Source organism: Heterobasidion irregulare (assembly GCF_000320585.1).
Source record: "Heterobasidion irregulare TC 32-1 unplaced genomic scaffold scaffold_02, whole genome shotgun sequence".
Classification (NCBI taxonomy): domain Eukaryota; kingdom Fungi; phylum Basidiomycota; class Agaricomycetes; order Russulales; family Bondarzewiaceae; genus Heterobasidion; species Heterobasidion irregulare.
In genome coordinates, this window is record NW_009258198.1 from 508,866 (window position 1) to 535,471 (window position 26,606).

At 46.8% G+C, this 26,606-nt stretch overlaps 13 protein-coding genes across 13 annotated transcripts; 5 read left to right on the plus strand and 8 right to left on the minus strand.

Annotated features, from left to right (window-relative positions):
• Positions 1-2,772: 2,772 nt before the first annotated feature.
• On the minus strand, positions 2,773-3,658 carry HETIRDRAFT_470241 (uncharacterized protein). The gene is made up of 3 exons (XM_009543765.1): positions 3,510-3,658; positions 2,922-3,409; positions 2,773-2,838 (listed from the first exon to the last, which is right to left on the minus strand). Exon 2 carries the CDS (start codon positions 3,188-3,190, stop codon positions 2,924-2,926), a length of 267 nt encoding a protein of 88 aa, XP_009542060.1. The 5' UTR covers positions 3,191-3,409; positions 3,510-3,658; the 3' UTR covers positions 2,773-2,838; positions 2,922-2,923.
• Positions 3,659-3,862: 204 nt separating this feature from the next.
• Positions 3,863-4,147, plus strand: HETIRDRAFT_414289 (uncharacterized protein; the record flags this gene model as incomplete). Its single annotated transcript, XM_009543766.1, has 1 exon — positions 3,863-4,147. One exon carries the CDS (start codon positions 3,863-3,865, stop codon positions 4,145-4,147), a length of 285 nt encoding a protein of 94 aa, XP_009542061.1.
• Positions 4,148-5,617: 1,470 nt separating this feature from the next.
• Positions 5,618-6,202, plus strand: HETIRDRAFT_309794 (uncharacterized protein; the record flags this gene model as incomplete). Its single annotated transcript, XM_009543767.1, has 2 exons — positions 5,618-5,860; positions 5,912-6,202. Coding segments are annotated over 2 exons (534 nt in total), but the record flags the coding sequence as incomplete, so codon positions are not given.
• A 3,694-nt stretch (positions 6,203-9,896) lies between these two features.
• HETIRDRAFT_18154 (uncharacterized protein) lies at positions 9,897-10,196 on the minus strand (the record flags this gene model as incomplete). Its single annotated transcript, XM_009543425.1, has 1 exon — positions 9,897-10,196. A coding segment is annotated over one exon (300 nt), but the record flags the coding sequence as incomplete, so codon positions are not given.
• Positions 10,197-11,048: 852 nt separating this feature from the next.
• Positions 11,049-12,126, minus strand: HETIRDRAFT_115404 (uncharacterized protein; the record flags this gene model as incomplete). The annotated part of the gene is made up of 5 exons (XM_009543768.1): positions 11,049-11,141; positions 11,243-11,273; positions 11,739-11,744; positions 11,820-11,860; positions 11,986-12,126. 5 exons carry the CDS (start codon positions 12,124-12,126, stop codon positions 11,049-11,051), a joined length of 312 nt encoding a protein of 103 aa, XP_009542063.1.
• Positions 12,127-14,371: 2,245 nt separating this feature from the next.
• Positions 14,372-14,680, minus strand: HETIRDRAFT_43076 (uncharacterized protein; the record flags this gene model as incomplete). Its single annotated transcript, XM_009543469.1, has 1 exon — positions 14,372-14,680. One exon carries the CDS (start codon positions 14,678-14,680, stop codon positions 14,372-14,374), a length of 309 nt encoding a protein of 102 aa, XP_009541764.1.
• A 92-nt stretch (positions 14,681-14,772) lies between these two features.
• HETIRDRAFT_424594 (uncharacterized protein) lies at positions 14,773-15,603 on the minus strand (the record flags this gene model as incomplete). Its single annotated transcript, XM_009543769.1, has 1 exon — positions 14,773-15,603. One exon carries the CDS (start codon positions 15,601-15,603, stop codon positions 14,773-14,775), a length of 831 nt encoding a protein of 276 aa, XP_009542064.1.
• Positions 15,604-17,439: 1,836 nt separating this feature from the next.
• Positions 17,440-17,913, plus strand: HETIRDRAFT_310330 (uncharacterized protein; the record flags this gene model as incomplete). The annotated part of the gene is made up of 2 exons (XM_009543770.1): positions 17,440-17,708; positions 17,757-17,913. 2 exons carry the CDS (start codon positions 17,440-17,442, stop codon positions 17,911-17,913), a joined length of 426 nt encoding a protein of 141 aa, XP_009542065.1.
• Positions 17,914-20,152: 2,239 nt separating this feature from the next.
• On the plus strand, positions 20,153-20,344 carry HETIRDRAFT_310083 (uncharacterized protein; the record flags this gene model as incomplete). Its single annotated transcript, XM_009543771.1, has 1 exon — positions 20,153-20,344. A coding segment is annotated over one exon (192 nt), but the record flags the coding sequence as incomplete, so codon positions are not given.
• Positions 20,345-21,028: 684 nt separating this feature from the next.
• Positions 21,029-23,361, minus strand: HETIRDRAFT_457269 (uncharacterized protein; the record flags this gene model as incomplete). The annotated part of the gene is made up of 5 exons (XM_009543772.1): positions 23,293-23,361; positions 23,020-23,238; positions 21,902-22,961; positions 21,671-21,846; positions 21,029-21,616 (listed from the first exon to the last, which is right to left on the minus strand). Exons 2-5 carry the CDS (start codon positions 23,209-23,211, stop codon positions 21,029-21,031), a joined length of 2,016 nt encoding a protein of 671 aa, XP_009542067.1. The 5' UTR covers positions 23,212-23,238; positions 23,293-23,361.
• A 42-nt stretch (positions 23,362-23,403) lies between these two features.
• On the minus strand, positions 23,404-25,426 carry HETIRDRAFT_146072 (uncharacterized protein). The gene is made up of 7 exons (XM_009543773.1): positions 25,338-25,426; positions 25,116-25,271; positions 24,758-25,019; positions 24,352-24,632; positions 24,090-24,297; positions 23,806-24,034; positions 23,404-23,668 (listed from the first exon to the last, which is right to left on the minus strand). The coding sequence occupies exons 5-7, from the start codon at positions 24,156-24,158 to the stop codon at positions 23,568-23,570; spliced, it is 399 nt and encodes a 132-aa protein (XP_009542068.1). The 5' UTR covers positions 24,159-24,297; positions 24,352-24,632; positions 24,758-25,019; positions 25,116-25,271; positions 25,338-25,426; the 3' UTR covers positions 23,404-23,567.
• HETIRDRAFT_407409 (uncharacterized protein) lies at positions 24,352-25,426 on the minus strand. Its single transcript, XM_009543774.1, has 4 exons — positions 25,338-25,426; positions 25,116-25,271; positions 24,758-25,019; positions 24,352-24,632 (listed from the first exon to the last, which is right to left on the minus strand). Exon 3 carries the CDS (start codon positions 24,989-24,991, stop codon positions 24,791-24,793), a length of 201 nt encoding a protein of 66 aa, XP_009542069.1. The 5' UTR covers positions 24,992-25,019; positions 25,116-25,271; positions 25,338-25,426; the 3' UTR covers positions 24,352-24,632; positions 24,758-24,790.
• Positions 25,427-25,818: 392 nt separating this feature from the next.
• On the plus strand, positions 25,819-26,372 carry HETIRDRAFT_168541 (vacuolar H+-ATPase V0 sector, subunit A; the record flags this gene model as incomplete). Its single annotated transcript, XM_009543775.1, has 2 exons — positions 25,819-26,214; positions 26,271-26,372. 2 exons carry the CDS (start codon positions 25,819-25,821, stop codon positions 26,370-26,372), a joined length of 498 nt encoding a protein of 165 aa, XP_009542070.1.
• Between the last annotated feature and the right edge of the window lie 234 nt (positions 26,373-26,606).

The following is a 26,606-nucleotide window of genomic DNA, read 5'->3' on the forward strand; positions in this document are numbered from 1 at the left end:
GTGACCCTCAGTAAAAACGGAGTTCAAGTGAACGTCATGCCCAGTCAAAAAATTGGTGTATTTTGTCATGTATCCGTCATGAAAGCAGTGCAGAGGTCATGTGAAAGTCATGTCCAATTTTGGTAGTTTATGACTTGTGTATGACTTTTTGCGCCACTTTCTTGACGGATACATGACAAAATACCAATTTTTGACCGAGCTTGACAATCACTTGAATTCCGTTTTTACTGAGAGTGACTTTAGCCACGCGGCCTTACCGCGCAAGGTGCATCCACGTCTAATGTCATCGAGCGCCACTCCGACGGCGCCGATTTTAACTTATCCTCACCCCAAGAGCAGCAACGACTTTCGTTTTCACCGCTCAAAACAGGCCATAGATTTTTCATGACATCACTATTGTCTCTTGAGCCTATTCTCGTGAAACGCTCACAGTGGTGCTTTGTCGAATCCAGCGAATTATTTGCACAACAATGACAATCGTTCCTCCTAAGCCTCTTGCTCCAGCTGTGACATACGGAGATACATCTATCGGAGACGTGCAGTAAACATGATATAATGGGGTATTGAAGAATCCGAGAGCACTATCGTGAACATTGCCTTCACACCTTCGAGATAATGCTCCCATGCCGAGCTGAATTTGGCTTGGTTCATAGCCCTGCTGGGACGTTGCATCCTTCGATGCGACTCTATCCTCGCTCCAACCTCGTCTATTAGCTTGAAAACGCGAGCCGATCATAGGAATGCTCCCTTATTGCAAACAGCGGGACACTGGTATTCCTTGAAATGCGGAGAGTCTGGTGGGAGAATCCAGAGCGTACAATTGGATGACAGGAAGAAGGTAATATTTTGATCGTACATTAACATTGCGTTGGCGGTTAGTGTTGAGACATGCAGACCTATCAGTAACGTCCGCACTGATCGATGAGGCAATCAAATTGAGTATGACATCCAGACCCTCTTCATGAGCAATAGCTCAAACTTACTTTCCGGCGCCGCTGATGGATGCTCTGTCGACACGGGAAATGGTCGATCGGGCGTGCAGGTGCCTTCCCAGTCTCACTCGAGAAAGCCTCTGGATATATGCGCGCCGAGAAAACTAATTCGATAGTCGATCGACTGAGTACATGGCACAATACTGTGCCTTGCCACCCCTGCGTGATGTGCGAAGACGCTACAAGCGGCTAGAATATTCGATTTCAGAACACGAGCGGGCTGAATTATGCCGTTTGCAATGACCCTTCCGTAAAATCAAGCACCTTGATGCGCCTACAACCTATCGACGAACGCGCATAATCTCAATTGCGGAGGCCCGTCCCGGATACAAGGCATGACGCCGAAGAGCGTCGACTGTCAAAAGAAGCGGTACAGAACAAGGGAATAATCGGGTTGTTACGACATGTGCAACCCCCCTCCTCGGGTGATTTTGCCACAGATGTTATCGAGGGCCGGATGAACGACGATAACGATGGGCGCACCCCCAGAAGCCCGCCGGATGGTTACAGCCTGGACACGTTATGTCTTACAGAATTGATGGAACGAGGCAGAGAAAATTGCCCGCCTGTCGCTGGAAGAGAGGACACGGCCGAAAGGAGAAATGATGAACAACCTGCGGAATGCGAACAATGGACCCACCTTGGGCTTGGGTCGGAGCCTAATTCCAGCATGCGAAGGAAGGCATCACACCGGCGTCGGAGGCGTTCCTTGGACTGATTCCTCGAGAAGGTGGTGGGCGCTTCTTCGGTGGTATATCCGCCTAATCAAGCGAGGTGAAAAGTCAACAGTTCACTGTACCGCTGAGTCTTACCCACCTCTCCCCTACCAACCACCACAACGCTCTTGAGCCACTCAACAACACAACCTACACACCATCATCCACCCGCTTAGCAATGTCGTGGTGCCACGATTACGGCCGTGACACTGAGGAAGACCTCTTCAGTATGTTCTGCATGTGCATATCATTCGAGCAGGTTGCTACATGTTAATACGAACTCGCCCACAGCTCCTGGCGCAGGCTCGTCGCGCTCCCATGCTATCGACAACGAGGGGCACCGTGAGAGCGACCTCACAGATGACGAGTCAGTAAGTCTAGAACCTTGCTCCAGATTCTTAACACGCCACTCATTGCTCTGCATTCCTAGGATGAGGGCACGGACTTTCTCGAGGACGGGAGCCCTTCTGCACAACCGTGGCCTCACGCCTATATCGCACGTGGGGGACGACTGAATCCGTTCCCTGGGACCTACCTCGAGGTTCCAACTCCCATCGCGCCACACGTACCCGCCCAAGACCGCACGGCACCCTTCTCCTCGCTGCTGGGCGCCGTCCAGCCGATCCATGGTCCATGGAGCGAGATGGCGCGAGATATAGTGGAGGCACCGCGCGACACCGTCCTTCGGGTGTTGGCCGAGGTGCCTCCGCAGGTGGTCGTCGCGAAGGCCCCGGGGCCTGTCCCAGAGCTGCCGCCGTCGCCAGAGATCACCACGGAGCCGGTGTCGCAGGAACACCACGTGCATGAGGAGGAGCCAAGGCGGAAGAAGGAGAGGGATGGGGAGGGAAGCGAGGGGAGGGAGGAGGGAGGGAGTCAGGGAGCGAGCGGCGCGACGGCGGGGAGGCGTATAGTCAAGAGGCCGCGCATGCCCCCGATCGCGGGGTATGGCCGATTTTCGGTCAGGCTGCCAAGCGACTATGCGGCGAGAGAGAGAGAGACGGCGGGAGAGCGAGGCCAGATGCTTGTGGTCCATCCACAGGCGCATGGCAGCGCCCCCCCAGAAACTACGCTAAAATCGACGACGTCCACCCATAGGGTGGAGAACCCCACAGGTGATCCAGTCCCCGAGGCTATAACGCAGTCCATCGGAGGGCCCTGGACATCGACACATGGGGAGGAACAGAGAGGCGCGCGAAAGCGCAAGAGGGTAGACCCTCATGTCTGCGACGGCACCGACGGGTGCAGCAAGCGGCTGTCGTGCCCGTACGACATGCCCCGACACAAGGCGACTCTGCGCCACGGAGGACAGCGCGAATTTGCATGCGGCGACTGCCCAGCCCTTTTTGTGCGTAAAGATGAAGTCCATCGCCACAAGCGAGAGCACTGCCCAAACAGGGGCAGGAAACATAGCGGTGAGGATGGTCCCTCGCAGGGCCCGAGGCACGATGGTCCAGAGGGCGGCGGAGGGGGCATGGGGGGCATAGGAGATGGCCTGCTCAGTGGATAGAGCTGAAGGTGCGTACCGTTCGTTTTTCTTTTCTCTTCGCTCGCTCTTTTGTTTCGCGGCGCACGCTATCGATGTCTTTGCCTTTCCTTTCCTTACCACCCTCGTTGTTTTGACCAACCTGTTGCGCTCGGATCGATTCGGTTGAAAACTGACTCACTCTGGTTTTCGCAGGACTTTGCTTGTGGTCGACATCGACTCGACGCGTCGTCTAGCCCGGTATTGCACGACGAATAGGAAACCAGTCGTTATGTAAGCTATAATACCGCCATAAGTTGCTCATCGTCGACTTCATCTACGACGGCACCTCAGCGACGAGGGGTCGATAAGCTCATCTCTCACGAGGTTCATCACACGCAACTTATCACGGATTTACGGTTGTTGTACAGTCTGTTCACTCCAGCGCTTTTTTCATAAAATATCTATCTATTCCTTCTCATATTGTCCTTCGAACGCGAGCCCTGCTGGCATACGGCTACCTTCAACAATGAACTAGACTAGGCGAAGTAAATCGTTCCTGAATTATTTGCTGATTTCATCCATTGCGGCTGACCGTCAGCTCTGACAAGACTATCGACGCCTGCACTGCAGCAGCATCGAGCTCAGTGTATGGTCCTCTGTCCACTCCATTCACGTCGTTCGGAATCCAGATGGGCGAGGCAATGTCAGTGATGGAGGTTGACACTACCGTTGTTGAGAACGAGGCAGACATTTTCGCCCGGTATACATTGGCGATGCCGCTTTTTGTACGCTTGCTCTTTCATCCACAGTTCTCACATGCCATAACGCAGAACTTCCTTCTTGTCACCCTTCCCCGCAACGACGGTCCATCGATCCTCTTCACTGCGCTCACTGCACTGCATCAAATGACGTACGCCGGCTTCTTTGTGCACCTGAACGACATGCTATCTGTCTTGCGATTGCGTAAACGTTGAAGTACACGCTTGAGGCTCTGTCTGTCAACGAGGTCGGCTCTGGACTGATGATCAAAGATTTGCTGCAGGGCCGGACGATGTATCTGCGAGTCTCATTATGAATCTGGTGCGTTATTTGGCAATCACTCATGGAAGCAGAACTAAAATCTACCCACTGCTAGCTATTTCGATTTGGAAGCAATAAATGCTATCGCGACGTTGTTGTGCTATTCGCCTTCATTGGAGAACCAGGAGTGGGCATCATTGAAACTGTTTGGTTCCAAGGTAGGAGAGACAAGATATTGCGGCAGCAGCAGCAACATCAGTGAGGCCAGTGTTCATTTGGGCTCTCCGTGTCACAGTGCTAACCCCCCGCATGGCAGTACTGACCCCCGCACTACACCGCATTCTTTCCATCCCCCTCGCTCCCTGCACTCGCCACCCCTACCAAGCTGCAACCCTTCCTGGCGACCTTGTCTCTCCCCGCACTGATCTTCTCAGCCTCGACACGCATGCTCACCCCGCTCCTCCGCAGGATGCGCCTCTACGCTGCCGGCACCGATGCACTCCTCAGCGGCTGCATTTGTGCGCGTGGCGTGCTACCAGATGTGCTCGTGTTCAACAGCGCGGTGCCGCAGCCCGACGCACCCCCCAAAATGTACTCCTCGAATTCGAGGCCACGCGCGGACGCACCGCTCCCGCCACCGCAATAGATTCTTGCGTCAAGGCGCTGGTCGTCCCATCCCTGATGCGCGCCGTGGCTGCTTGCGTATGCGGGGGAACATCTAGCCGGGATTCGCACCTCTCGCCTTTTCAAGTATATTTTGTAGATCTTTCAAGCCTTAGAATTGTCATGTAGCCTTCAATAGCATGTATTAGTATTATGATTTGTTAATATATTTATTCTCTATTTATGGAGCACATTTTCAAGCAATTGGTTCATGATAATGAGCTTGAATATACCCGAAATATACCATGAATAAACCTGAAATATACCGTGAATATGCCCAGCCCCGAATATCCCCTGGGGATATTCGAGGGATTTTGTGACTATACCTCGGATATACCACGAATGTACTGAGGGGGGTCTGGGGATATTTGTGGTATATTTGTGGTATATTCCTAATATACCATGGATATCCCCAGGGGATATTTGAGGCAATGTCCGGTGCCACGTAGTCAAAGTTAGCTACCCTGGCAGGCAGCCCTCCTTCGGGCATCTCGGATTATTTCTAGTCATCATATTTCTCGTGAAACTCAGTTACCGCGTAAGTGTCATAGTCATACACCGTGTCGATAAGTCATGTGCCTTTGTAGTAAACAAAGACGTGATGCATCGCGCGACATGTAGCTATACTTGGCCTCCTACTTAATTTAATACTTGACCACTTGCTGCTTCTCCCCTTTATCCGCTCCGAATGGATGCCGGAAACTGACATTTGGTCAACACCACAAGGCCTTTGAGTAATCTAGAATACCCTTCAGAAGGTGCTATCTGAATGGCCAGATGGTCCTTATGAGTGGCAGGTCAAGGCCACTGCAAACATTCTAGATGGCCATAATCAGCTTATAATTGCAGGATATGGTAATGGAAAAACTGCCGTCACCTATCTGCACCTCCTCTTTGTTCAAGAGCTCTTTAATAATCCAGACATCCCTTGCTCTGGCTGCAAACTTGTTCAACATGGTATTGCACTCATAATTAGCCCCTTGGCTGACCTAGCCCACAGTCAGGTGAGCCATTCAAGGACCTGGACTTATGCATGAAGGACTAACATACCTTAGGTGAAAGAAATGCTTACAATGGGCATCCACGCCGTGTCGCTAGACAAGCAGAGCATCAAAGCAGCTCAGGTGAAAGGACGAAACCTTCTCAGGGAGGTTGCACAGTATAAGCATCCTGTGGTCATCATCTCCCCTGAACGGTTATATTCCCCAGAATTTGATAGAATCTTGCAAACCGACAAGATTCAAGAACAATTAGCTCTGTGTTGCATTGATGAAGTGCATGTTGTACTTCCTTGGAGCTGTACATTTTGTGAGGCCTATGCACAGCTAGGTCATATCCGTGCTTGACTTCCCCCTTGAGTCCCACTTCTCCTCATGACTGCCACATTATTAGCAGAGGACAAACAAGCCCTACTGCAGCTGACTGGGATCCATAATGCCAGATTACGGCTAATACACTTACCTGTCAAGTGTCATGAATGGCTGTTTGGGATGAGATATTCCTAGCCCACAAATCAGTATGGATACAAGGAGGATGATGGCGAGTTTAATAGGTGTGAAGAGGTAAAGCTGATCAGACCAATGCTTGAGAATCAGGGAAGACTGGTAAACAGCAGTTCCTAGATTGGATAGAGGTGGATAGCCTAAGGCTTCCCTACTGCACTGCAGCTGCTATAAATATGTACAAGCAAGAGCACAGACCAACTAGCAGTGGATCAGGAACACGAGGTATAGTTGGGAGAGTCCTATGTGTCCTTATACGGATTGTGGGAATCACAAGAAAGGTACAGTAGGCAGTTCATAACATTACTCCCCCCCTCTAGGTCATCAGTGCCAGAGACGGTAAGTAAAAGAGTTCAAGAAAAACATAAGCAATGCATGTAAAGTCTGTTGCAATCATAGAAAAATGATACTTAGGGCACCAATTCTTGCTGCCCACTATCAAGCCATGGTGCAATAGCCCTTGAGTATGGACGCCATGGTATCTCACCTCATTAGAACCACATGGGGACTGTATCCTGGAACTGAGTCCCTCTTCTCATCATGGCAGTGAGTACTGGCCCAACAGATTCAAACTGTCATCTGCCCTGGCAGTTTAACGTCATACCGGACAATTGTCCATGCATCTTTAGAGAGTGTGGCGGTGATCAATGAGGGGGAGTGTGTCAGAGTCACTGTTATGATCACGTTCTGTCGGGCCTTAACGGCTGTCTATACCGACACGATCATCACAAATATCAAGCGGCCTCACACGGTGAGGCGTACAACAAGGTACAGATAGTAACCTTGGTCATCCACTCCCAACGGATCACCTTATCGTTGGTCGAGTATCATGGGCCTATTGCGTAGCGGGCATGGAACGCCGCCTTACAAACTACTCACACATCGGGCATTGAGCTCCTAGTCTTTCCTGGCCGGAAGGAGACTAACGGAGAAGCACAAGAGTAGTCGTTATTGAGAGAGATGACTTAGAGTATACCTACGGATACATATATGGTATTCTCACGCCCTACTTCCTAAAGTAGTATAAAAGGCCCATAGAGTAGGCTGAGGTTCTTCAGTCTATTCTCTTCGTTCTCCTGTATCTTCACATACAGGAACCTTCGTTCTTAGACAGTCTTCATACTGTCTACTTCGTTGCTATACCGCAATACACTCCTGGCTCCTGTGCTACACGTACAGTCGAGACCATCGTCCCACACATCCTCCACGAGTGACCTAGGGAAGAACCTCCTACTCTTGGGGTTACCGACGAGCAGTCGTAACAGTCACTAGAATCATATTCAATGACAGGGGGTCAAGTGCGAGAAGGTGGGTGGCGGAGCCCAAAGGTCAGGGGTATGGCCTGAAAATGAGGGGAAGGACGTGTGAACCTATAGACCCCTCGGTTGGGGCCAGTGGGATAAGTCCCTGGCATTGGGTGAAGCAGACCTCCATTTGAAGCCGCAGACAAGGCACAAGATACCACAGCCATGGACGGCATATAGTACTCATTGGCAGGAGTGAGGTCATCGGCGGGGTGAAATGTGTCACGAAGGGGTTCAACGTGGTCAAGTCCCATGAGTTTCCTCTCGCCTGCATTGATGCAGGCAATGAGGGTTCCTTCTTGTGTCTACAAAGCCCTTTGCGCATGTTGTATGAATGCCCTTTCTTCTTTCAGGATTTCTAATGCCCCATGTATCTCCAGTCGGGTAGGTCCTGACATGAACTCTGTGCTCAGTGAGCCCTCTATGAGCCCCATGAGGTATGTGACAGGGGCAGTCAGGTACGACTCTTTGTCAGAAAAAACAATTCCTCTGTTGTCTTTTTGGATTAAAGGTGATGGGGAGGGAGAGTGAGGAGGTGAGGTTATGGGTAGTGTTGTGACGTCTGTCACCTATAGGGGGGAAGGGGAACAAAGGGGCAATGTTCTCTCAAAACTCTCAAGTCGTCTCCTCATCTCTTCTTCAAGCCTTTCATCTTCGTCTAATCTCCTGAGGTATTCATCAAACACTTTGTCTGCCTCTTGTGCTGCTTGCTCCTCATCAGAATCCCAGGGTACGGATCGTTCTTCTATCATGGATGGCTTGGAGGTGAGAGAGGGAGAGTTGGTAAGAGACATCAGTGCCAACTCTTCGACAAGGGTACTGTCGTTGTGGGTGATGGTGAGGGGTCTGTTAGAGGACATGTGTAAGATGAGGAAGATCGTCATGAATGGAGTAGAGTTGTTGAAGTGATGAGGGGATTTGGAGGATTGAGTTGGAGTTTTTATATGTTCCTAAGTTTGTTTGTTCGATATTTGCGAGGGTTGTTCTCAGGGGCATGCTGTTAGGGTGCCATATGTTATAGGCTTCTACAAGTTCTCTGGCATTCTTCAGGTTCATTCTCGTGATTCATTTGTTCGATGAGTCTGATATCCGCGTCCTTGTTTCCTTTGGTCGAGAATTTCTTCAACTTCATATTCTTCCTGTCCTTCTATGAGGTCAGGAGATGGTTGTTCATAGTTAGGGCTGTGGGCGGCCATTTCTCGATATGGTATAATTAAGGAGGCATGGAACATGGGGTGTATCTTCCATGTGGGCAGGAGTTTTAGCTTATATGTGACTGGTCCCAGTCTTTCTTCTATTTAGAACGGTCCATGTAGTTTAGGAGCTAATTTGTCCTTTGGGTGTGTGGTGGTGATGTTTTTTCCTGAGAGCCAAACTTCCTGTCCTGCTTCTAGTTTGACTTTGTTCTTGGTGGTCTTTCGTCTCATCAGTTCTGCCACAACTTCTAAACTGGCTTTGGTTTCTTCTCGTAATTGTTCTAGTCTTTCTAGTCTTTGTTCTATGCGAGGGATGTCGGATCTTGGGGTGATTTGGGGTGCAAAGGTCGGGTTGTAGCCATACATGAGTTTGAATGGGGATTGATGTGTGGTTGAGTGTTCTCTGACATTATGTGCAAATTCTGCATATGGTAGGAGTTCAGGCCAGTTTGTCTGTTCGTAATTGCAGAATGCTCAGAAGTACTGTTCCAGCTCTTGGTTTACTCTTTTGGTTTCTCCGTCTGTCTCTGGGTGATTAGTAGTGGATAGTGCTATTGTTACTTCCAATTTCTTCTAGAGTTCTTTAGTGAACCTAGCGGCAAACTGTGGTCCTCAGTCCGAGATGATTTTTCTTGGGAGTCTGTATTGTTTCCACATGTTTTTCATATAGAGGTCGGTGGTTCCTTCTGCGTCTATGGTTTTTGTGCATGGGGTGTAGATGACTCCTTTGGTGCTTCTGTCTACTGCTACGTGGATTGCGTCATATGGTCCGACTTGCGGAAGATCTGTAATAAAGTCCATTGTCACCACTTGCCAGGGTCCTTCTAGTATTTCGTTTGGGATTAGTGGGACACATGTAGAGTGTGTGATATTTTTTGTCATTTGACATGTGGTGCATCCCGTTATGTATTCTTTTACAAATGTTGACATTCCGGGCCACCAGAAGTTGTCCAATACTAGGACATATGTCTTCCATCGCCCTGGATGTCTGGTCACAGGTGAGTTGTGGTACATCTTTACTATCTTTCTTTTTAATTCATCATTTGGCGGAACATATATTTTGCCTCTATGCCAGATGAGGTCATCTTCTAGGTTCCATTTTTGTAGTCCTTTGGAGAGTGTCCTTGGCCCTGATGCTTTGATAACTTCTATCACTTCCATCACTTCTTTGTCTTTTGCTGTAATGTTCTTCAGCTCTTGCATGAGTTGTCTGTCTAGCATCTCAACTGTGCCTCTTCCTGTGGCGCTTTTGACAAATAATTGGGATTTTAATAATATCTGGTTTTTGTTGTCTAATTTCACCCCCTGTTTTAGGTCTGGACGCCCAGACAGAGCATCCAGTCAGTGGGAGGTACCGGGTTTATGTACTAATGTGAAATCAAAGCACAATAGGAAGAGTGTTAAGCCGCTAAGCTTATCACGTGCACTTGTCACACTAAGAGGGGTTCCCTGGGCTAAAGTGAATGGTGACTGCCTAGCATATAAAGACGACATCTGGAAAACCACCCCTTTGTATGAAGCTCTAATTAGTTCTATTTATGCATAATTAAGAACAATTAGGGTTAGACATTTTTAGCTTACCCCCCCTCTAAACCTGTTCTAATTAGACATAATTTTCCTAAATTACGAATTATTAGGATTGATTATAACTTGAAATTTCGGAAAAATAATAATAAATCAAGCATCATAGTTCTCATAGCCTTCTTATAGAGTCATGTCTATTAGAGCACTAGTTCAATACCTAAACACAGAATATACCTTATAACAAACTTGCCTTTTGCCAGAGTTGAACCAACAACCTCACATATACAAGCACCCAGGACAGATGCTCTAAGCCACTAAGCCACAAAGTCTAATATATAAACTTGGTAATCTAAATAAGTAGACATAATATAGGCAACCTCAACATCTCTGATTTTATTTAACATTTATCTTTCCTCTATCTTATAAATAAATAGGCCAATAAATACCTAAAAAGTCAGGTCTTTCAGGATTTAGTTTAAACACTAGCTAAGAAGATAATAAACCAATGGAAAATCAATAATAGCTTTATATAGGATAAAAATAAATTATGGCACTTATACAATTTGGACTGAGAGTGTGTAAAACTATGATTGAGTGTAATATTCAATGGGACTCTACTAGTATAGACAATGCTACCTAAATTTGCAAATTTGATCAAAAACATGATTATGAATAATCAAGATCCAATAAGAGAGAGGGGTTTTCCAAATAGCCACTAGTGAGGTAGAGGGTGGGGACAAGGGTATATGTATGGCATGCCTATATATAAATAAGCACAAGATTGTTGGAGGTGATCTTAATATGCTTAATGCATATATTTCCTATATGGCAGGCAAATATATCATTCTGGCACCACATACCAATATGACTGTCTTTTCCACAGCCCAATAGCTAGAGGAAAACACCAAGGCAATAAACAATATAAATAGTGCTAAAAATTGTAATATCAATAGTGATGATGATTGTGTGCTGCACAAGACAGTATTAACCACTGTACTAATAGACAAGGTCTATAAGGCTGCATATAGCATATCCCTAAGTCCAACCCACATGTTGTGTCCTATAATGACTAGTAGCAGGCATTGGCTAACAATGACAACTTTAATGATCTTGTGTGCAAGGACAAGGTGCCTAGGTCTTCATAGCCTCTTGTGGCAGCTGCCAAGCTGCCAACAAAGTGGCTGGGGGCATCAATGCACATTTCTCTCTTTCTATATCCCTTATAAAAGCAGCTGGAAAGTTAGCAAAAGAGCTACAAGATAATAGTGCAGGCATACATGAAGGAGAGTAATATGCTGAAATAGTATAGAATGTGCCACATCTTTACCTTCTCACTGATAGAGCAGTAGTACTTACTATTTCCTACTAATAATTAAAGACTTCTTAGTATAGAATTAGTGCTAATATCATGAAATTAGAAACCAATCCAATGCTCACAGTATGTTGCTCCCAATTAGGAAATTAGACACTTTTAGATACTATTAACAATTTTAGATACTTTTAGACACTATTAGATATAATCCAGAGCTAATACAAGGGGGTGTTTTTCCAGATGGATGGCTCATCTTTGTGCTTGGTTTAGGAAGATCTGATTGGTATTGACCTTGTCTTTGAAGAGGTGGAGAAGGTGCCAATTAATCATGTGTTGATATTCGTCTGGTACGAACAGATCCTCCCCAATGCAGCAGATGACTTCAGAGGGATCCCAGCAGATGACTCTGTAGGCGGCGAGTCCTTGATACATTGCGGGCAGTAGAGGATGATAAGGGCATTGAGACAAATCCAGTGCTTTGTTAGACTGTGTATGATTCTATGGATCTGACAGAGATCATGAAGCATGAGCTGAAGATAGCCAGGTGCCAGGTGCAGTGCAGAGATCAAGATGTATACAAAGTGAATGAGCTGATTTTTTAAGAAGCTCAGCTCTCCTATATATAGTACATTCTGTTTAGGGTAGGGCAGACATATGGTCTGTGCTTTTGAACACTAAGTAATCCGTAGTCATTGTTTATACTCCACGGCTCCTTGATGTAACCATATATAGTAAGTATATCAAATGTCTGTCCATAGCAGTGTTCCATCAGAACCCAATCACGATCAATGTTGGTAAGCACAATAAGAAAGGAGATCATAGTATGTAAGCATTCATGTGTCAGCATATAAATGGTTAAGCAGTCCAAGTCCAAGTTATGTTCATATCTTATGACCATGTCCTGAGTCACGTGCCTAGATGTGTGTCAAGTCACAGTCCTAGTCATTAACAGTCCAAGTTCAAGAAAACACCTTCCCTTCCCTTCCGCCTACGTGCTATGCACGTGTTAGGACACGGTCCTAACAAAGAGTGCCCAGCATGCTTGTCGGCGGGATAGAGTTTGGGCGGTGGAGAAGTAAAGGAGGTTCTTATGATCGGACCATATCTCAAATGGGTACCATGCGCCTTCAAGATAGATACGCCAGTGGTCAAGAGCGTGGATGACAGCTAGTAGTTCTTTATCAAAAATGTCGTAGTTTTATTTGGCCACATTGAAAGATTTCGATAAGTAGGCTACTGGGTGCCAGCCATCGCCTGGGACTTCTTGCGGCAAGATGGTGCCAGATGCAAAGTTGGAAGCATCGGTTTCAAGTTGGAATGGTCGGTTTCCATCAGGATAAATCAACACTGGTGTTGATGTGAAGCAGAATTTGAGGGCTTCAAATGCTGCATTGCATTCTTCTATCCATGTGAAAGGAGTGTCTTTTTTGGTGAGGTTGTTCAGGGGTCGTGCTATAGTGGGGAAGTCTTGTATGAACCTTTGATAGAATTTTCCAAAGCCTAAGAAAGATTGTACTTCTTTTAAGTTTGTTGGAGTTGGCCACTTTGAAATTCCCTTAACCTTGACCGGGTCCATGGCTATGCTATCCGCGGAGATGATGAAACCAAGGTATTTGACCGTGTTGACTTTGGATGCGCATTTGGAAGGTTTTAAAAATAAGTTGTTGTCTAAAAGTATTTGCATAACTTGAATAGTCACTCATTGATGCTCTTCCACTATTTTTGCAAAGATGAGAATATTGTCCATGTATACCATTACAACCTGTGTGATGATGAGGTCATGGAAGATGATATTTATCACAGTTTGGAACGTCGCTGGCAAGTTACAAAGTCCAAAGAACATAACAAGGCATTCAAATAGGCCGAATTTGGCAAGGAAAGCCATTTTCCATTTGTCTCCTTTTCTCATGCAGATGTTGTTGTATCCCTATTTGATGTTAAACTTCAAGAAGACTTTTGCCTTCAATTTGGCTATGGTTCAGATTACATCGTCAATCATGGGTAACGGGTATTTGTTTTTTATTGTCCATTCGTTGAGTTTTCTGTAGTCTTGGACCGGTCTGAGATCTCCCTCTTTCTTTTTTACAAAAAAGAATGGGGATGCTTGTGGGGAATTTGATATTTGTATTGTCCCCCTTTTTAAGTGCTCTTGCAGCATGTCATACAGTTTGTCTTCTTCTTCTTCAGTTAGGGGGTATAGTTTACAGCTGCTTGGTTCCCATCCGGGTTTCATATTAATTTTATGATCCTATTGCAAATGTTTGGGGAGTCGTTGTGAGGCTTCCTGGTTAAAGACTTTGGCGAAACATTTGAGAACATATGCAGGGACTATTTCTTCTACTGTGCATTTATCTTTCTTTTTGTTTGCTATTTCTGCTAACTCCTGTGATTTGCTATGGATGGATTGAACACGGATTGCTTCAAGCAGGTGCATTTCAGATGGGTCTTGGTGGTACCATTCTTTGTAGAATTTGGAGAAGAAGGTCTCATCTGTGTTTTCTTCTTCTTCTGGTTTGTCTTCTATCTTGGAGTATCCAATCATTCTTGTGCTTCTTTGTCATGATAGGAGTTATGCTTGTATTGTGAATTTTGGTTGGCTGACTAGGCACGTTCCAGCACAGGTGGAGAACGTAAGGTGATTCTTCACCTAGTCAATCCGTGGGCTGTGCTCATGCAGCTAGTCTGTTCCTAGAATTACATCTTCCCCTCCTAGGTTGGTAGCAAGTAGCTTGCATTGTTCATCGTGATAGTCGCCTTTGTCATTTGTCATTCTCATTAGGAGGCATGCCTTGTTCGTGATCTTTCTTCCTTCGTTTGCCATTCCATCTACATTAAATACTGGAATAAATCTGTCAATTTTTTGAAGTGGTATCCCTTGTTTTTGACAAAATTGTTTATCAATAAGGAGTCCTTCTATTCCTGAGTCAATCAATACCTTTGCTTCGGTGGTTCCCTTTTTGTGTTTCAGCTGTACATTTATGCACATGGACGATTTTTGATTGGATTTTGTAAGTCATACAACTGTTTTTACATAAGGGTTCTGGGCAGGCCTATGGTACACTAAGGATGTAGGCCGGTTCAAAAATCCATATCCAATTCCTTTTGCTTACTTCCTTCACTTAATTCTTGAAAGAGCACCTCTTGCTCATCCCATCTCATTTTCCCTATAAGCCTCTGTACCTCTTCCCGACTGATCTCAGACTCCTTCTGACGTACAGATGCATTCTCTCTGGATGCATAGGCTTGGCGCGCTGCGAGTCTAGCCCAGAATGGGTTAGTCATTGCCACACTTCTACTTTTGCCTGAAGTTGTTGTCTCGCCACTAATCTGAGCTCTTGCCGGGAGCGCTCTGCCATAGCCTCCTCCTTGGCCAGCCAATGCTCCACTGGCTTGAGCCGGGTGGTACCCCACTTTTCCATCACTCGGTTGAACATGTCCAATTCCCCTTTCATATACCCTAGACAAGATCTTGGCAGGGCATTGGTTTGCCATGTGTCCTTTCTGTTGATAATAGAAACACCCACCCTCGGCATGCAGCCTGGCTTGTTCGTCGTCAGTAAGGGGGGTGCAGACAGCATCTATGCCCATGGGTACGACTGAGTTATTCATAGAGGTGGGGGCATTGGAAGAGTTGTAGCGGAAGGGGTTGTTGCGACAGGGCATTGTGGTGGGGACAGAGCTTTTTATGCTCTGGAGCTCCCTCCATTGATTATTGAATCTTTGGGTGTACTTTACCCAATTGTCCATCGTGGTCAGCATTTCCGGAAGTCTGTAAATTTGTTTAAGGAATTCCGGGTGTATGGCTTGGCGGAAGTAGTCAATGGTGGATTCTAGATCAAATCCGCTTTGTCCAGCAGTCATGAGGTAGTCCATGATGAATTTGTCCACTGAGCATTTTCCCATCCTCATGGTGAACAGCTTTTGTTGTGCCTTTTGTTCTAGACTTTCGTCCTTGAATGCAGCAGCTAGTTCCTTTAGGAATTCTTTGAACGTTCCCCATGTCTTCTTGGTCTCTGCTGCCTTGTACTCTCAAAGTTCTCTGTCAAAGTAGTATTTTTGAGCAAACAATGACACCATTCCTTCCCTTATGTACAATAGGACTATTAGGATCTTATCCATGTCTGTGGTGTATTTGGTTGGGTTAGCCAGGATATACATATGCACTCGTAAATCCATTTTTGATATTTAGACCTGGTTCTGTCAAAGTCCTTTAGTTTGTTTCCTTTGTCTGATGACATTTCGTTGCTTGTGTCTGCTGTTCTTGTACTTGGTGTTGGGTCTAGGTTTGGGTCTGGGCATCTTGGGTTGCTTGGTCCTGGTGTCAGTTCTGGGTCTTCTTCATCTACAGGGGTTAATACTCTTGCCAGGATGACTTCTTCTCCGATGTCTTCTTTAGAAATGTCAACTGGTGTGTTTTCTTTAGGGGTATCGATCAGGGGTAGTGCAGGTTTGGTTTGGGTTGGGGTTGTGACTGTTTTGAGAGGTGCTTTCCTATCTTCCCAGGCTACTAATGGAGCATCAACGGGTTTTCCGCTGTCTGGTCCACCTACATAAACCCAGATTCCTTTCAAATTCCTTCTGATAGTTCATCTGAGGTAGATGTATGAGTCCGAGTGTTCTAAGTAGTCGGGTCCATGCGGAACTTGCCCTACTTCTCTTCCCTTTCCTTTAGAAGTCATGATGATTTGATCACAAGAGCCCGCACTAGCCTCAACCTGATCAAGGTTTGAGGATCAAGGCAACAGTAGCTCTTTCTGGCCAGGTATTGTAAAGTATTGTACAGTAAGTAACGTCAAGCGTAATTGTTTGAGTCATACCTCCACTGGGTTGACTACCAGATAGAGATATTCTACAACCTGAAACAACCCACACTAAAGTAGAATCACCCAATTGTTTGCTTGAAGTGTACAGTAACTACTATGGTCGACGGTCACTTGTCTTTTGGGACTGCCTAGCACCGTATGTACGTAGCCGGTGTTCTGCTGTGAAAGAAAATGCGAAACTAGGGTGTGGAGTAGGATTTGAGCAAGGCTATCCAAATGTCACAAACGGCTGTTCAGGATGAGAGATTCCTAGTCCACAGATTAGTATAGACATAAGGAGGATGATGACAAGGTTGATAGATGTGAAGGAGTGAAGCTGATCAGACCAATGCTTGAGAATCAGGGAAGACTGATGAACAGCAGTTCCTAGATTGGACAGAGGTGGATGGCCTAGGGCTTCCCCTACTGCACCGCAGCTGCTATAAATATGTACTTGTGCCCGCGAAAAGTGTTTGAACACTGTCATGTGAAGCTTCTATATAAGTTGCCAAGCCTTAGTAGTCTTAAGAAATTCATGCCTCCTGCTGGAACCACTGAGTTTACACCCTCAAAAAGAGGTTGAATCCTTGCTTTGCATGATCTTGGATACTCATATCAAAAAATTGCTTCCTTGACTGGTGCTTCTGTCAGGGCATGCCATTATACTGTCACTCGCAAGAACCAATTCCATACCCGACACAGTCTCCCTCGATCTGGCCGGCCACATATCATTGATGGCTGCACACAACACAGGGTCCTTTGTGAGATCCGTACACACCATCTGGACCCTTATCCCATTATTTATGAGCATGTTGAACATATAACATCCCGACAAGTTCGCACCATAGCAACTTCTGCTGGCTATCACTGCCAAGTTGCACATCGCAAGCCCTTCCTATCACCAGCGGCTATCCGGAAACATCTCATTTGGGCAAAGGAGAATATGACAAGGGATTGGAATAAGGTTATCTGGACTGATGAGGCAAAGTTGGAGTTAGGAAAGAGGCCAGGGCACAAGAGAGTGGCAAGATTACCAGGTGAAGAATTTCTTCCCGAGAACATACAGCCAACCTTCAAGAGTGGTCACAAATCCATCATGGTATGGGGGTGTATTGCACATGGTGTGAAAGGTCCGCTGATCAAGCTGGAATTCCTGCCTGCAACCATGAGTGAGAAAGGACGAAGACGAGGTGGAGGCTTGGGTGCAAAAGAGTATGTTGCACAGGTTCTTGAAGGGCCTCTAAAGGATTTTTTTGACAGGATAGAGCAGCAGCAGATATGTCTCATGCTTGTTGTCGAAGATGGAGCACTAGCCCACACAAGCCGCCTCGCAAAATCTGCTCGGTTGAAACTGGGCATCACACCCCTAACACATCCTCCATCTTCACCTGATCTTAACCCTATCGAGCCATTATGACTGCTGCTCAAAAACCGTGTTGCTGATACCCCAGATGCTAGTAATTCTCTCGAGAACCTATGGTTAGCAGCACAGCATGCATGGGAAGAAATTACAGAGGAGGAGATTCAGAGACATACTAGGAAGATATCAGAGAGAGTTGCACAAGTTCAGGCAGCAAAAGGCTGGCATACAAGATTCTAACTACTGTATTGTATAAAAGACATTCCTAGCTCTTCACAAAGACTATCAAATTGTTGATCCATTCACAATTGCTCTCAGGAGACAGTCAGAAACTAGGAGACATGTCATGTCACAGTCACTTGTTCAAACACTTTTCGTGGGCACGAGTACAAGCAAGAGCACAGACCAACTAGCAATGGGTCAGGAACATGAGGTATAGTTGGGAGAAAGGTCCTATGTGTCCTTATACTAATCATGGGAATTATAAAAAAGGTACAGTAGGTAGTTCGTAACACTTCCAGCGGACGCACCTATCATTGGTTGAGTATCATAGGCTAGATACAGTAGATGGCTGACAGTGGCCTGTACTACTCACATATGGGCATGGAGCTCCTTGTTCTTCTGGTTGGAAAGAGACAAGCAGAGAAGCAAGAGTAGTCATTTTTAGAGAGTAACAACTTAGAGAATACCTATGGTATATATATATGGGATTCTCATGCCCTTTCCTAAAGTAGTATAAAAGGCCCATAGAATAGGCTAACGTTCTTTAGTCTATTCTCTTCATTCATTATTATCCTCTTACAATACTCTTTGTTATCCTGCAGTCTTCATACTATAGCCTTCATCTTATTGCCCACCATTGCAATACACATCTGGCTCTTGTGCTACGTGTGCAGTCAAGACCATTGTTCCCCTCTTCCTCTACAAGCGACCTAGAGAAAAAACTCCTACTCTTGGGGTTATCAAATGAGCAGTTTGTAACATAAGTTGGTATTCACTCTAGAAAACAAAGTTGTATCAGAAAGATGCATTCCAATCCTTGAGCCGGGAAACCAATTGCTAGTGGAAAAATGATGAGGCTTGTAAGCAGCAAGTAGTCCTCCCAGGGGTTAGAACTTAGAGAGGGGGTAATGTTATAACTTGACCTATCAGGACTTTGCAGGGGCAGTCTATCTAATGGTCTAAGCATCATATGCTAGGGTCATGGATAGAGTGGCTTAGTGAGATAGGCATTCATATGCCATGGGCTTAGAGCATATGGGCAAGCACCTCATTGCACCTAGATGGATTGGTGCAACTAGAGAAGTACAAGAGTAGGCACTGACTAAAAGAGATGGCAACTCATGCTTTCCTAGGTTAGGAACCTGGAAAAGCATACAGACTCTTACCCTATGCCCTATATAGTAATAAGGCCCATAGAATAGGCTGAGAAACTTTAGTCCATTCTCTTCATTTGTTCATATCTTTCTATATGGACACTTTGTTTACCACTGTCTTCCTATAGTATAAATCTGCAACTACTCTTGTATTAATCTTTTAATACAGTCAAGAATTCCTCACCCACTCAGTCCATTGTGTAACCTAGGGAAGAACCTGTTACTCTTAAGGTACTAAATCAGCAATTTGTAACACATCCTTGGAGAGAACTACAATATTTTGCTTTTTTGGCACTTTTCACTGATTAAGGATGTAGCATGTCTTATATAAGTAAAAGTCTATGATTTATTTTACTCTACAGATGCTCTCAGATCTAAAAATGCAGTCTTGAGGAACTATCTGGGGACTAGGCTATTAAAGGCATACTGTGTTTTTGATTAAAGCACATGAGATATAAGCTTAAAACAAATCTTGATGGACTCCTCAATCACATAAAGTTATCCCCATTTGTAATATGTTGCATTTCTAGTAAGTGAGAAGTGCCAAAAAAATGAAATATTGTAGTTCTCTCTAAGAAGAGATTGAAATTTTCACCAAGTCCAGCTAATTTATTCATATTTTTTCTACCACATCAATATTTATCATTCATTTGGTGCAGTGGCTGTAATTCCTTTGTTATCATGGAACAGCTCGTAGGTTCAAATCTTAGTCCGGCCTTCTTTATTTTGACATGCTTAGTCAACTCTAGCCGGAGTTGCACTGGCATGCTGGAAATGCCGAACATGTACTTTTCTGGAATGTCCAGCGAATCTGCTGGAAACTGAGAACTTGCGCACTGGAACAGCTGGAAAGTACCCATATAAGGCAATTCCAGCATTCCAGAGAGGGAAAGTACCGATGACGTCAACTGTTTTGTACAGATTTTTTAACTACGGAGCACAAACTCGAGACGGAGCAATATCAAGATCTTGACATGTTCATTGCAGACGCTCAGCTTGTGTGCGACAATGCTAAGGTATACAATCCCGAGGATACCATCTATTATAAGGGCACGATTAAGATGGAACAAGTGCTGATGGGTCATGTCAGTCGTGTGTGCGAAATCAGTTGAACGGGCCCGATTTGTGTAGGTTGTTTTATGAAATTGTTCGTAATGCCAGTATATTTATAGAGCTGGGTTGGACATTTCGCTTCATTTGTCTGTGGCTGCATAGGCACAAGGTCTTCACAGAATTGCCGTGCAGCTCTTCCATATCACGCAATTCTTCCAAGCTGTGCAACCGTTGACGTCTATTTTCATCCGATCTCCTCTGACAACAGTCGGCACGAACATCTGATAAGTACAGTGCTAGACGCTGCTGAAAATTTGATCTGCAGTCCCTTTAGCCGCCATGACTCTCCAATTCTTTGAAACATCCATTCATCATAACAAGTGATCACAACGTCTGCCTGCCGCTTGGAATTCCTGAGGCAACCTGATGCCGGCCCTGTTTGGTGCTTCGAAAAGTCGAACGCGTTGCTGGTAGAGTACGGTGCATAGTCCAAGATAGAGGTGCCCGATGGCTGTTGGTTAACGAGACAGGATTGACATTAGAGATCTTGGGGAAGGGTATATTGAGTGAAACATGAGATGTTATACATATAATCACATATACATGGAGGAGGGATTGAAAAGCATAGAGCGGAAAATTAGCATGTCAAGTTACCAAGCGTACTAGTCTCCCCCATTGGATTCGGCCATAGGGGGAAAGGACGCTAGCGTCGCATTAGCCACACCCGCAAAGCCACTACTGCGCTACACGTTAGCCCTCAACAACGAGTTACGCCGTGCCGCAAATATCAGGCCTCGTGCTTCGGTAAAGAATTGATCACAGCCACGCAGCTCATCGCTGACATCATTCTCCGTCCATCCGTCCATCTCAAGGTGCTCTTCGATGATCTCTATGAACCGATCCGAAGTCTTGAGGACTTCGAGGGCAGCGTCCCGAGATTGCTCCATGCTAGGGATAAGCTTTAACTGTCTTTCTGTGCTATAAAGGGGAACAAACAATCTTCGAAGCGTCTCGACGAGGCTAGCATGCGGCTCGCTGAGGAACTTTTCAAGGCCGTCTTGAGAGAAGGCACTAGGCCCGGTGACTTGAAAAAACTCGTATTTTCCATGTCCTCCGGATGTTCGCCCCTGCACGGTGTCGGATCTGCTGTCGAAATGCTCGATAAAGGCTTTCTTGAGCAACTTACATTGCGCCACAGTAAGGTGGCTGGCTCTATAGCGGACACTGGTGTATAGCAAGACGTGAAGACCAGATTCCAGTTCATCACGAAGTTCATGGCGCATGCTGTCAGGATCCATGAGTCGGGCCGCCGAAATGAATTGCCAAGTTCCCTAGAGACAATAGTTGAGTTGTGAGACAAGTTACATGGCTATCTCTTGGCGCACCGTTTGCCATTTCGTCGTCGATCCCTGAGTGTCAACCCCCTGATCATCGACATCTGGCAATATCATAGCTAGATCCCAGTCAATCAAGATTCCCTTGCCTGAATCAGATATCAAGATATTGCCAGCACTGAGATCCCCATGTCGCACGCGTGCCAATCTGAATGCCAGATCGTGCGCTGCACAGAAAGACGTTGGTGAGCGTGCAAGGTGTCAAAGACATCATCGACTTACCTTTCATCCCATCGTGCATAGCGCTGACGAGATCTTTGGACGATCTAAATTGGCTCAAGGGCCGTCCGATGTCCCCCAGAACTAAACGGTGAAGCCTGTGCCGCCTCGGAGGATTGGTCGTTTTGCAAAACCACTCTTTTGAACTGTACTCGTGCGTCCGCGTGTCTTGACCCAGAATGTCTTGAGAACAGATCAGCGTCGGGATCCCGGTCACACCTGATCGTTCGAGTAGCCGATAGGTGGCCCCTTCTTTCTCGATCCCATCTTCCAAGTACCGCCAGCTGTTCTTCAGATACACAAGTTTCTGTCGCGTGATGTCATATGCAATGTACCCGTCGGTGGCTCTCCCAAACGGGCTGCCGCTCTGCCAATGAGGTTTCGACGCGATGAAATAGTGTTTCCTGTGCGTGTCGTCGTCCGTGATACAAAACTGGTGAAAGGTGGCATCAGACGAGTAGAGGCATTGAGCCGTCTCTTCGTCCTCGCCTAGGAGCCTAGCCAGAAACCTGGCTCGTTCGTCAAATGCTTTCTTCGCCCTCTTGATGTCTCTCGCCATGGGCTTTGTGAGCGACGTATCTCGTCCACGTTGCACGTCATTGAAACGGTTGAACTTCCAAAGGAACATAATCAGATGAGTAGGGTCTCTCCTCCAGTTGACTCGTTCAGTCACAATAGCTCCCGCGCGATCCCATCGAATGAAGCGAACATAGTCACCAAGCAAGACCATAGTGAACAGGAAGAACCGGTTTTGCGCCGAGAGCTGCAAGCCTGCATATGAACAGATTTGTCCTCGATTCATGGTCGCCTCCTGCGAGCGATGTAAGACTGTGTTTGTATCGCCAGAGGTCGCGCTGGGAGCGAGATCCTGGAATGGGTCCTTAGTCTCTGGCTTGCGCTCGATGCACAGTTCCATCAGCTCAAAGTCAGTTACATCACCGCCTTGCATAGATCTCTTGTAAGCAACCATGTCTGGCTTGCGTTTGAAGTCTGCATCCAGATCGTCAGTCGTGTTGACAAATCTCAGCTTCTGGCAAATTCCAGATGCTTCGACAGCATCTTTCTGTGAATACGATATAATCAACATCGGTCTCTAATAACAAAGGAGAACATATACGCACAAAGTGATCCTCAAATTTTCCAACCCTAGGTATGTTCTTGAAGATTTGGGTGGCACGCTTGGGAGGTTTCTTGTCATCCTTCGTCTTCATGAAAGCGTCAAAGAATTCTGTTATAGGCATAGGTCCGTGAAAGTCGTTCTCAGTCTCTTCAGCAAGTAGAGCGTATTCGGCCGGTGCCTTGGATATTTCCATCGCACTGAAACGTTGAGTGCTGGCTATCTTGTGCGAAGACATGTCAGGAGCAGTAGAACAGGTGTTGAATGAATCACTTACAGGGATAGAAAAAGTGCTTAAGTACTGGGGACTAATGCCACAAACTGTGGCCCCGAGTTTCGAACAAGCTTGTGATGGTGACCTCTGCTGGTGAACGTTTGAACCAACGCTGCAAGCCACGAAGCCACGGAACTCCGCGACATAGACACGTGATCGCTTTGTGGCCGAGTTACAAGGCCGCTTGCAAGAACCTTTGTGGTGGCAGACGAGCCGTCATTGCGATCACTGAGCTACACAATACTTCATTCTATGAGCAGAGCGCTACACACATCAAATTAGTGATCGCTCCGCAGCCCAGCCTCTAGATACCATGGCCACGACCGGCAACGACCACGCTTGTCACGGCGCAAATGTAATCGGAGTGTGTTTGAGTGGCCTGCGACAATGGAACGATCCATCACAAGTTAAGTACAGACGACGCGCCACCGTTAGATACGGATATCCGGAGACCACGTCGGAGGTTGAGAGAATCGTCAACGTTGCTGCCTTCGGGAGACTAGCGCCACCACGCACCCGCGCTACTCTCGATGGACGCAGATCGGCACCAATCTTGGCGATAGATGTATAGCGTGCACGACTCCATCACCAAGCGTACCTCATTAAGAACGTGTTCAAGAAGGCACTCTGAGTTATCATTTGCTCGACACCGAAATCGTGGAGGACAGCTGAGCCTCTGCTCTGACAGCGGATAGCGAAGTGTGTCTCCTGGTGTGCGCCTCCTGGCCATCCACTTTGTGTTAATCTGCGGCCTTCCTGTGTCAGAAATGGGCCTCGCTCAAAGCGACTCGTGGCCTTACAGAATAAAGGTAGCATATAGGAGTGAGATAGCAAAGTAATCGCCATCTTTCTTCACGAACCCGTTGCATATGAGCCAGCCGTAACGAACGTTAATTCGCAGACACGTTGTCCGCCCATATCTAGCACACCGACTGCAGGATCTGTCGTGGCACACGGTGACGACGCGAGCGAGGCGCATAATGCACGCTTGGCATCTGGCCGGTGGGCCTGCGGAACTAAGCTCGTCAGGATCACATTGTTTTGGCAAACAACGTGACGGACATACGGCGAGCGCTGCGCGCTCGTGTTTTCATGCCACAGCTTGTACTGTATATTTTCAGGCCACGTGTCGAATGCTGTTTATTCCCCTGTATGCTCCCATTCGTGGGAGTTTGAAGTTGGTTTTCCAAAAGAATGGGATTTGAAACTTGAAAATAATCAAAGCCAGGAGAAAATGCTCACGCAGGCACTTTATGTGGACGTGCAAGGAAAATGTTTGACGGTGTAAGTGAAATTGTTCGAGATATACGTCGGAATCAGCGGGCGGTGACGGTGCGTAGTAGCTGTTGCAGTCGAAGGGCATTTGTTATCCTCGTATTGTTTTTGTACAGATATAATAAGCAGCGCAGAGCGGAGGGAAGACGGAATCATGGAGTTGAATGAAGACTTGTAGGAGAAGACTACTCACAGCGTCGCTGGCTGCAATCTCTTTTGATTCTCCCTAACAGATCACGTCCCTCATCAGCCCTACCCTCGACCCCTCCTTCTGGTCCGCAACTCCTGCATCCCGTGGTTCTTCATGACCATCGAGAACCTTCACGTCTGAATGCAGAAGCGAGGGCGCGGTATCATGCAGCAACTCGCAGACGATGTCGAGTTCTAAGGCGGCAATAGCGACGTGTGCAATAGCAACAGAGCGCATGTGAAGTTCTCAGAGAGGAGAGCCTGAGCTACTGGGATTAAGAAGGTGTGTGGTTGCGTCGCGTTGCAAACATTGTCATGGAAATTAAGGGGGTGTGGAAATAGGACAAGATGCGACGACGTACGGCATAAAAACCTAGAAGAAGCTTTGAGCGTTACATGTCTTCGGTGCAACTTGAGTCGTGGAGGCTATCTCAAGTCATATTCTCTAGCTAGAGAGCACAGCGTCTTATGTGTTCCAGGTCTAGCCAGCAGCAGATACAAATATGGGTCGGCGGTACCTAATGACGAAGAAAATAATGCATAAACTTGTGCGCATCAATGAGGTGATCCTGGCTGGGACTGGCCTACGAATATCTTCTGCGTATAGGGTCAGCAACAGAGACTACTCGGGACTGGCCTTACCTGGTCAGGTTCTGTCAGCGACTCAGCGCAGGAGAATGTAGCGAATGTAGTCTAGGAACGATGCCGACGCTTGCCGACGATCAGTGCGAGTAGAAAAGGTTGGAATACCTGATTGGGGACAATTTGAGCACGGACGAAAAATCGAAAACCCTGCGGAATCCGGAAAAACATTGAAGCTGGTGAAGAGCGTGCCTCCTCCTGCCTCCTCGCATCGTCAGAATCTCTCTTTATAACTCTCCATCTACAATTCTTCCACCGCCATGGGCACCCCTGTGGTCAATGAATATCCCAGCTTATTCCGTTCGTATCTCTACGTTTCGAACCATCTCTAAGTGACTGAAGTAGCACACACATCAGGCTCTGAGACTATGAGCAACAGAAGTTGCCCATGACACGGTCGCTGAGCTTGGGGAACTTGAAAACATGCAGTTCAAGGATGTGAGATTAGGACTGTCGAATTCACGTTATATGAAGCTAACGATGAACTGCACAGCCGAACCCCAACGTCAATCCCTTCCAACGATCATTCATAGGCGAGATTCGTCGCATCGACGAGATGGCTCGTCGCGTTCTTTTTTCTCTACTCAAATTGAGAGGGAAAAAGATAAGATACCCGTGCGCCCGCTGTGTGATTCGGCGCCTCTCATCACCGTTGGTCCGCGAGCAGCTCAAACAATGGACGGCTTAGACGTTACATTTGCCGAGCACGAGTCGAGGCTAGTACAGATGAATGAGAGCTACGAGCTGCTTAGTGGTCGATTGAGGGAGCTGGTTGAGGCTAGGCATGTTCTGAGGGAGACAGCTGTATTCTTTGACAGGGTAAACACGCTTACAAAAACACAAGGAATCGCCTCATAGCTAACTCTTTCTTATAGGCTGAAAGCAACCAGTCTGATATCAGGACATCATTAGACGACAGCTCGGCACGTTGGCGAAACGTACTGCGGCGTGTAGCATCTGACCGCTTTTATCGATGAGGCGATGAAGTCGAGTACGACGTACAGACCTTCTTCTCATAAACAATGGCTCAAGCCTGCTACCTAAGTCTCATGAATTCTCTCTTGATGCGAATAGTCGCACAATTTCACGGATCCATGCGCATCCCCACTCGAGCAAGCCTTTGGATGTGTACGCACCGAGAGGCCGATTCGATAGTCGGTTCACTGAGTACATGAGTCCGACACGAACACACTAGATGTTGGCTGTGCCTG

Excerpts from the sequence above, each read along its gene's own strand:
- HETIRDRAFT_470241 (XM_009543765.1), bottom strand. The coding sequence starts at position 3,190 with ATGCCCCCCATGCCCCCTCCGCCGCCCTCTGGACCATCGTGCCTCGGG.
- HETIRDRAFT_407409 (XM_009543774.1), bottom strand. The coding sequence starts at position 24,991 with ATGCGCTCTGTTGCTATTGCACACGTCGCTATTGCCGCCTTAGAACTC.
- HETIRDRAFT_146072 (XM_009543773.1), bottom strand. The coding sequence starts at position 24,158 with ATGCAACGGGTTCGTGAAGAAAGATGGCGATTACTTTGCTATCTCACT. Across the intron at positions 24,035-24,089 it reads CTATATGCTACCTTTATTCT|ATTAACACAAAGTGGATGGC; the intron begins GTAAGGCCACGA and ends GGAAGGCCGCAG. Across the intron at positions 23,669-23,805 it reads GTCCATCGAGAGTAGCGCGG|GCCACTCAAACACACTCCGA; the intron begins GTGCGTGGTGGC and ends CCATTGTCGCAG.